Source organism: Maniola hyperantus, chromosome 17 (assembly GCF_902806685.2).
Source record: "Maniola hyperantus chromosome 17, iAphHyp1.2, whole genome shotgun sequence".
NCBI classification, from domain to species: Eukaryota; Metazoa; Arthropoda; class Insecta; order Lepidoptera; family Nymphalidae; genus Maniola; species Maniola hyperantus.
Genome location: NC_048552.1, coordinates 5,786,348 through 5,795,645, shown reverse-complemented (window position 1 = coordinate 5,795,645; position 9,298 = coordinate 5,786,348). Strand labels below are relative to the sequence as shown.

Sequence of the window (9,298 nt, the reverse complement as noted above, 5' to 3'; positions counted from 1 at the left end):
TGACTCGACCCCCTCCCCCCCTTAAACATCTTACGTAATTTATGGACGCCCCCCTAGAATCTAGCATCTTTAACTTTTCTTAGTTATGTGTAAGGTAAGTAGGTACCTATAGGTACTTCACTTCATTAAAATATGCTGGAATATAGTTTAAAAAACACCACTGTCCTGCAAAAAACAATATAGAAATGTAAAAAGCTCCATACAGCTCCCACATACATAGATTTTTTCAAAATTATAAAGGCCAGTGCCCATCGGGATGATGAAGGATTCTAACGATATCCCATACCTACACCCAAGTCAGCTTAGGCATTTAGAAATTATGGTGGAATAAAGAAACACATAAATAGGTAGGTTTTCAGGGTTTATGCAGCTACCTAGGTAGGTAGGTAGATAAATACATAAACCCTGAAAACACTTTTTTTGGGCAGTCATGTAATAACGCCAAGTAGGTACCTACCTAACGAAGTCTTCTTAATATTTCTTACAAATTGTTACATTTCCCCTGATATTAATAGATTTTAGACGCCTGAATAGCAATATTGAGAAATAGATTAAGGTACCTTATACCTACCTACTATTCAGAAATGTGTGCAACACAGACGCCTCCAGAAAATAAATCGCAGCCTCCCAAGCATTCAAATAGTTTAATATTTATGTCGATATTGTCGAGGAAATATTTAATTTTGTTTTCAAGCACGACGTTGCATCGCTTTAATGGAATCTGTGAATCTTGCCCCAGGCCTCGAATCTTGAGTCTAGACTTTAGACTCAAGAGGGTAGTCCTAAGCTTGAGAAATTCTCAGTAGCCTCATCCCAAATCAGACAGAAATGGGTTGGGTAGTTTCAATCAGAACTCAGAAGCAGTTTGTAGTTGGAAGCCTCGATTGTTTCTGTAAAAGTGATGAAATTATTTTGCGCTCGTTTTGCTCGCGTTTAGGTAATTTGGCAAACGGGGTATGAGGCGGGGGGATGCCCTGCAGCGCACACCCGCGGCCGCACACCATCTGCGCTGATCTGCGCTCGGCCGAACTGGGTTAGCGGGGAGCTGTGCTGGTGTGCGGGGCGTTCCCTCCCCGATTGCCATTTCGACTATACATTAGTATACCTACATGGCATATTATCATTGTGAATAGAATGTTTGAAAAGAGCAATGTCCGAGTTTCTCGCTGGTTCTTCTCGGTAGGAAGGCCGAGCCCACGTCGGTTTTGACCAACAGCGACCGGGCCCGGTCCGGTATGCACCACACTTATAGTAGTGTAGACTGTAGACTTAGCTTTAAAAATAATTGTCAAATGTCAAAATCTGCTGTCAGTAGGGCGATTGTCTAAAACCTGCATCAATCATTATTACAATCTCAATTGTTCTGATTGGCTGAATTTGTGCCATTCTTGTTGCAACAATGCATTGTAGCCAATAGTGAGCGAGCATTAACCAATCGAGATGATTGCGATCGTGACAATGTAGCTGTCAAACAACCGCGGTAGGGGCACATGTTATCAGTGCTTCCACTTTTAGAGATTTCGCTCTATTTTAGGGAAAAGACTAATATTAGACAAGGCCCTATACCATGCTTAATATTATTAGCCCTCTATACTATAGTGTTTTTATGCCAAAAAGGTTTTAGTTTAATTCGGGGTAAAATTGAACTTGAGTACCTAGTAACTATTTTTTATATTAATTATTATTCAAAACAATATAGTGAATGTTTTGTATTTTCTTAGATTGATCAAAAGGCTTAAGGCTCAAAAAGGTTCAAAATACCTAGCTTTTCATTCTGCATCGTGGAAATAGTGCTTAACAATTTTATTAAAAAGTTTAAGAAAATTCACTAAAAAGCTAGGTAGCTTAGTTAGTTAACTAGTTACCTACTATGATTTCAAAATGGAAGAAAATGATGACTGACTGAAACGACTTCGTCACAAATTTCAAGATAGAATTGTTAAATGATATTAAAACGTTAATGGTGTTGTTCATAACTATGCGCCCTAAAACATAAACAGGGTATTCTAAAAAAAATTAGGGTAATTTAGGGCAAATTCCTATAAAATAAGATAAAACGAAAATCGTAAGTAGAAACACTGGCACTGTCAATAGTAGTGTCAAATGTCAATGTCAAAAAATCCCACGAAGCGAATTTCGCATGCGTATTTACTTAATAGTATTGTAAATAAATATTAATTGCATTTATATTAAAGTGTTATTTAAAAGAAATGGTGACCTAAACGATAGCAGTACTAATGTAGTCAACATGGATAAGTAATTTCATATTTAACCTTGTACAAAAGCGCGGGGTTTTAGTTATTTTTTGTGTGCCCAAATCGTAAATCAATTTCTTCGACAAAATGGAAGGCAAGAAGATATCTTTCGGATTTCTGAAAACGAAAAAGCAAGACAAACCGATTACTGCTGACAAGAAAGAATACATTGAATGCGTAGAAGAAAAGGCTATCAAAGTTGTTGGGTAATAAACCACTTCTTAAATATTTGTTTACTAACTTTTCCCGCGACTTCTTTCGCGAGGCTTTAATTTTTTGAATATCATATCGGGATTTCTCAAAATCCTTTCTAATGGGTCTACATTATAGATAGAACTTACATTAATAACCATATCTGTAGACCCGGTGCTATGAGTTTTACTAATTACATTATTGCGTCGAATTCAATCTTCACTTTGAAAGAGGCCCATTTTGTAAATTTTCTTTGAGTTTAATGTTGATATTATGTTAGTCAGTCAGTTCCTTTTATAAACACATTGGCACCGATTCTAAGCACAACCTAATTTTAGAGTATTCGCACCCTCTTCTTACTATTGTAATATGAAAAGGACAGAAGCAGTTTGACATTTCTAAATTTAATTTTTAGATGGTAAAACCCGTGATTTTAGCACGCACTCGCGAACCTACTGTTTAAATTTGTATTGTGCACTAAAATTTAGTCTTTAAATGTGAAAGTCATGTTCCGTTCCTTTTTTAGCATTAGTAAAAAGAAAAAGATGCAGATACTCTAAATTTAGTTTAGAGAGAGACTAGAGAATTGAGGCCACTATTGTTTCTTTTAAAAACAGTATTATAAACAGCACATGTTTGATTAATGTTTAAACTTGAAATATTCCAGAGGTGAGGTGATAGAAGAAACCAAGCCATTGGTTATACCTATGAAACCAAATACGCTGATCACAGCAGAAAAACTTAAGGAAATAGCAGAAAAAGTTGAAAACTTTGATGAACCAGAAGTGAAGATTGAAAAAGAGGTAATATGCTTGTTAACATAGTTCTATGTTATGCATAGGGTTCAAAGCCAGAGTAGGTGAGCTTGAAACCCTATGCATACCACTACTGGTTGTATCACATACCTAAACAATGATGCTTGCCTATAATATGCGTGATTCATCCACAAAAGTGGTAATAATAAAAATAATACCCAGCTGAGTTTGTTGTGGACTCTTCTCAGACCTCGGCGCGTTTGGAACCCTCGTAGCTTTAGTTTTAAGTTCGCTTAAAAATTATCACCACTATATTATCATCTTACAAATCCGACAACCAACCATCAAAAAGTGTAATTTATTACCTATTTTGAATAAATTATTCACTTTGCATTTGACTTATATTATGTTTGTTGGTTGTTCACTTTTTGTCCTAAAGGACAATAAGGTTGAGATGCTAACCTAAAGGTTATCATCTCAAATGGCTTAAGAAGCTTCACTACAACAGAACTATGCATTTCTAATTTGGCAATACTGTGTAATATTTCAGGAAGAAAGTACAGTACCTGAGAATGAAACCTTGGATCAGATGGCGATCAGAGAGTTGGTGGAGGGAGCAAAGAAAATTAAAAAAGAAACTGATACTGAAAAGTTAGTAGTGCCAATCAATTCCAAACCTATAATGGATGGCCAAGCTGAGGTAATTTTGAAAGATAAAATCAATTACTTGGAATTACTATAACTTGCAATAACTATTTTTTGTTTTTCAGTGGCTACTTGTGGCCGGATATTTTTTATTACTATTTGACTGCTTATGATTCACCATCATTATCATCAACCCATCATCAATAGTCCACCACACTGTCAAGCGCCGATTGAAAGACTACACACACTATTGAGAACTCTCAGGCGTGCAGGTTTCCTTACAATGTTTCCCTTCACCCTTAAACCATGTGTTATTTAAATTTCTTTAACCGCACATAACTTCGGAAAGGTAGACAGAATATGCCCGGAATCAAACCCCAAACCCCATGAAAGAGGCTGTGGTGGTTAAGACTTTAAGTGGTTTTAAAGATTCGGGAGGCGGGGGGACTATCACTGCTTGCACTTAAAAACATCTTGTTTCAGGCAACTCTGGATGACTATGAATCAGTTCCTATACAAGATTTTGGACTGGCGATGCTACGTGGTATGGGCTGGACGCCGGGTAAAGATCAGTAAGTACCTATAATGTGATTAATTTTTTGAAGTGAAGCTTTGCAGATGTTTTGGATGTGAACTTGAATAGCAAAAAGTGAATGTGGCACATCATTGGCTCAATCAGCTTGTTTGCGTCCACTGCTGGACATAGGCCTTCCCAAGAGCGCGCCAACACACACGATCCTCCGCCTTCCTCATCCACCCACTCACTTCCCTTTATCACACCCTCATTGACTGGACAGCACATATTGTTACACATGCTTATGAGTGCAGCAAGGCAGAGTACAACTTCGCCCTGTTGTGTGTCCCAACTCCCAAACCACTTCAGGGCTTTTTATACTGGCATGATAAAACCTATATGTTTTAGCGCTTAAACTACCGTGAGTGATTTCCAGTCTAAATAATATCTGTCCCAGCTGTACTCACGTGTTTAGTCGACGTTAGCCCGACTAGTTTCGAACCCATCCGGGGTCCTTTTTCAAGGGAGTCCATTCGCGCCCGCGCCGCGGTTTTGACTGCGGGCCGCGCGTGCCGCTGCCCGTAGAGCCCGTTGTGGGGGTGGGTTCGAAACTAGTCGGGCTAACGTCGACTAAGCACGTGAGTACAGCTGCGACAGATATTATTATAGCCTATATGTTATTTAAAAAATTGTTACTTTAATTTAAAGTGTTAGTTTAAGTTGAAAATTTAGCCTATTGACTATATCTATTAGGTACTAGATGACGCCCGTGACTTTGTTCGCGTGGACTTAGGTTCTTTAGAAATCACGTGAAAACTATGATTTTATAAAAAAAATTGCAAAAAAATATTGTCCTCCAAGGTATGCAAGGTATAATTAATTGCTCACGTCAAAATTGGTTAAATGGATGGGCCGTAAAAAAAGATAACAGACAGACACACATTTTGTCATATTTTTTAAATTTATTCAGATACAAATTAGCCCTTGACTGCAATCTCACCTGGTGGTAAGTGATGATGCAGTCTAAGATGAAAGCGGGCTAATCTGGAAGGGGTATGGCAGTTTTTTTTATAAACCTACACCCTTTTGGTTTCTACACGGCATCGTACTGGAACGCTAAATCGCTTGGTGCCGGCTTTGCTGGTAGAGTGGTAACTAACCACAGTCTCCCAATATTTGGATTATTACTATCCCATTACTAATAGATAGCCATCTTATTTCTCAGATCTAAATACAAGCAACCTCAGCTACGTCCGAAAGGTCTCGGTCTAGGCGCAGACAAAGTGATCAAGGAGAAAGACAAGAGCAAATCATCCAAAGATAAGGAAGAAGAGCTGCATATAGTGAAAAATTCCTTCGTTAAAATCACTACTGGGAAATACAATGGATTGTATGGCAAGGTATGGATGGTGGTATGAATAATACAGTTTCATTTTCATCCTAAGTATAGTACGCGACAGGTAGAGATGGCAATCGGGGTATGAGGCGGGGGGACGTCCCGCACGTTCGCGCTATCCTGCGCCGGGTTAGCGCGGCGCCCTTTGATATTCTGTCATAAAAAGTAGCAAACAAAAAAAAGTGTTGTTATATTATTTAGTACAGAACGCTAAAAAGCTGTTTTACGCGTTTCAACTAAGAAGAGAACAAACATCATGTTGGACTTTTAGGGATCGATGGACTATTTCTAAATTCTAAATAAATAAATAAATGAAAAACATTTTGAATCGTAAAATGCATCTACCACTGGTTCGGAATGCCTTTCCTACCGAGAAGAACCAGCAAGAAACTCGGCGGTTGCTCTTTTCAAAGATTTGATGTACAATATTATGCCATACTTTAAATATGATAAAGTAATTGCAGTCCCGCGCATTGCTGGAACGAGCGAGTCAAATCCAGCGTGGATTTGACTCGCTTTTATTATTTACATAATTTTCGATTGAATAATATGCTTTTTTCATTAGCATAGGTACTTTCAATAGATTTTTTAAAATTGTGTAAAGGTAAGTCCAAAATAGATTACGGAATTTTGTTATAAAAGGTTATATCAATACCCAATGACTTTCTAATTGAAATACATAGTATTTCAAGTGGACATTATTTTACAGGTGGTAAGCTTAGACGAAGAAAACGGGCGTGTCATGGTCGACATTACTATGAAGAAGGAGACAGTCAGCCTCAGCGAGTTCATGATGCAAGCCGTCACAAAATCCGAGTATGATAAGCAATCAAAAGTTATCAGTGAGTATCACTACCTGTATGAAAAGTGCGAAGGTGGTTGTTTTTTTGTTTATTCAGAAACAAGTTAGCCCTAGACTGCCATTTCACCTGGTGGTAAGTAATGATGCAGTCTAAGATGGATGCGGGCTAACCTGGAAGGAAACCTTTGGTTTCTACACGGCATCGTACCGAAACGCTAAATCGCTTGGCGGTACGGCTTTGCCGGTAGGGACCAACCTACTTACTTGTTGCTCCGTGATTGAAGGACAAACCACCAAACTTTGACTGGTGGGAGGCTTTGGCCGTGGCTAGTTCCAAACTTTGACTGGTGGTTTGTCCTTCAATCACGGAGCAACGAGTCGGCGCGATTTTTTGCATGTGTATAGTTTAAAACCTGGAGTGATATAAGTTACTTTTTATCACGGAAATTAAAGAGTTCCCACGGGATTTTAAAAACCTAAATCCACGTTGACTGTCGTGGGCATCAGCTAGTTAGATATAACTCAATAGTTATTGAAAGTACTGCTCGACGGGATTCGGCAAATGATTCGTGATATCGCGATTTGTGTGGCCAATCTTATCGTTCCAAAAATTCGTGGGAATTCTGATTTTAATACAGCAAAAAAATTATCAGAGGAAAACTTCCCCATAAGAAAACTGCCACCTAGCGAACATTCGGAACACTACATGGTTCTCAGACATGGTTCGGTGAGGTTAGAATAGACTTTCGGATGTAAGCAACCAGTGGGCGCTGCAGTCCATAAAATTAATTTCATTTGTAGGGCTCAGTACCCGAAGTGATGGAGAGAGCTATGCTTCGAGTTCCTATATTATGTGGTCGAAGCAGAAATGAGGAGATCCGTAGGAGAACTAGAAAAACCGACATAGCTCAACAGGTTGCGAAGCTGAAGTGGCAATGGGTAGGGCATATAGTTCGAAAGGGAGATCCGCGGGGTGATTAGTAGCGAAAGCAACGCGACAGCAGTAGCAATGCGACAGTTCATTTGCTGTCTCTTTTCTTCTCTTATTTTGCTTTGTGGCTATTGCTGTCTCTCTCTAGCCGCTGTTTTGACAGCAATGATCGCGAGTTTTACGCCTGTCGCAAGCCTGTCGCGAGATACGTAATCACCCCGCCGATCCATCTTAAGCTGTATCATCACTTGCCTTGACCTTGCCATCCCTTGCCTTGCCATCACTCTAAATTTAAAAAAAAAACGTAATTCTGTGACTGATATAAATAAAGAAGTTTCATTTACAACTTTTCCTTTACTTTTTTCTAGATTCGGAGTCCTATGAAGAGTATAAGAAGAAAGAAACAGTCAAGAATTCTAAAAGTCACAATTCAAAAACAGCAGAAGCAAGAAAAGAAGGAACAACGAGTAAAAAATCGAATGATATCCGCGAAAAAGAACATACGGAAAAACAAGACAGACGTAATAATGACGAAAAATACTCAAACGGAAGTAATAGAAATAAAGAGAAACAGAGATATAGGAAAGAATCTTCTAGCAGCGAAGAAGAACGGAGTCGTCACAGAAAGAAAAATAAAAAGAAATATAGTAGTAATGAATCTTTAACCCCAGAATCTGATCATAAATATAAATCAATTGATAGAAGAAGAGATAGCAGTAGCGATTCAGATAAAAATCACCACAAGAAAGAGAAAAGTTATAGAAGTAAATCTTCTAAAGAAAAGCGAGACATAGACAAAAAGAGAAAAGGAAAGAAGAAGAAAAGAGATCGGGATCGATCACCAAACTATAAGAAACATAGGAAATAAGTGTAAATAATAAAATTGATCTTTTTTTACGTGATGTGGTACAATAATATTTTTTTCAATAAAAACTTTTAATGTAAATGTTTATGTTATTTGATATAGAGTACCTACTACAAAAAAAAAACACCGCCCAAGTGCGAGTTAGGCTCGCGCAATGAGGGTTCCGTACTACAGTCGTATTTTTTCGTCATGTTGCACGATAATTCAAAAACTATGATGCATAAAAATAAATAAAAATCTGTTTTAGAATGTACAGGTGAAGACCTTTCATATGATACCCCACTTGATATAGTTATTTCACTTTGAAAGTGCAGTGGTGCGCTCACCGTATTTGCAATGGGTAATGGGAATAGTGAAACCCACCCGTGACAACTCACCAACAGTGGCGGTCAAGTGACCCGTGGTCTAGTGGTCAAAGGCGCACACTCTAAAACAAGTTTTTGATTTACAATACAAAATGTCGAAAAAATGCGACGGTAGTACAGAACCCTCCTCGGTGCGCGGGTCTGACTCACACTTGGCCGGTTTTTATACGACGTACCTATTTAATTCTTTTTAGAAATCAATATGACACATTTTTCTGGAAACCTAATGGGCAGCATTGATTCTACCATTAGAATTGATTATTTTTTTTCATTAAATTAACGCATTTTTTTATTATTATTTATTAATAGCTGACGCCCGCGACTTCGTTCGCGTGGATTTAGTTTTTAAAGATCCCTTGGGAACTCTTTGATTTTCCGGGATAAAAAGTAGCCTATGTCCTATCCAGGGATGCAAGCTATCTCTATACCAAATTTCACCAAAATCGGTTGAACGAATGGGCCGTGAAAGGCTAGAAGACATACAGACAGACGGACAGACACACTTTCGCATTTGTAATGTTAGTATGGATGACGCATTTTCCTGGAAACCTAATGGGCAGCATTGATTCTACCATTAA

The 9,298-nt window shown here is 38.3% G+C and overlaps 1 protein-coding gene across 1 annotated transcript; it reads left to right on the top strand.

Annotated features, from left to right (window-relative positions):
- The first annotated feature begins 1,749 nt into the window (after positions 1–1,749).
- On the top strand, positions 1,750–8,436 carry LOC117990002 (G-patch domain and KOW motifs-containing protein). The gene is made up of 7 exons (XM_034977424.2): positions 1,750–2,461; positions 3,115–3,250; positions 3,753–3,902; positions 4,331–4,419; positions 5,587–5,761; positions 6,467–6,599; positions 7,859–8,436. The coding sequence occupies exons 1-7, from the start codon at positions 2,343–2,345 to the stop codon at positions 8,356–8,358; spliced, it is 1,302 nt and encodes a 433-aa protein (XP_034833315.1). The 5' UTR covers positions 1,750–2,342; the 3' UTR covers positions 8,359–8,436.
- The last annotated feature ends 862 nt before the right edge of the window (positions 8,437–9,298 follow it).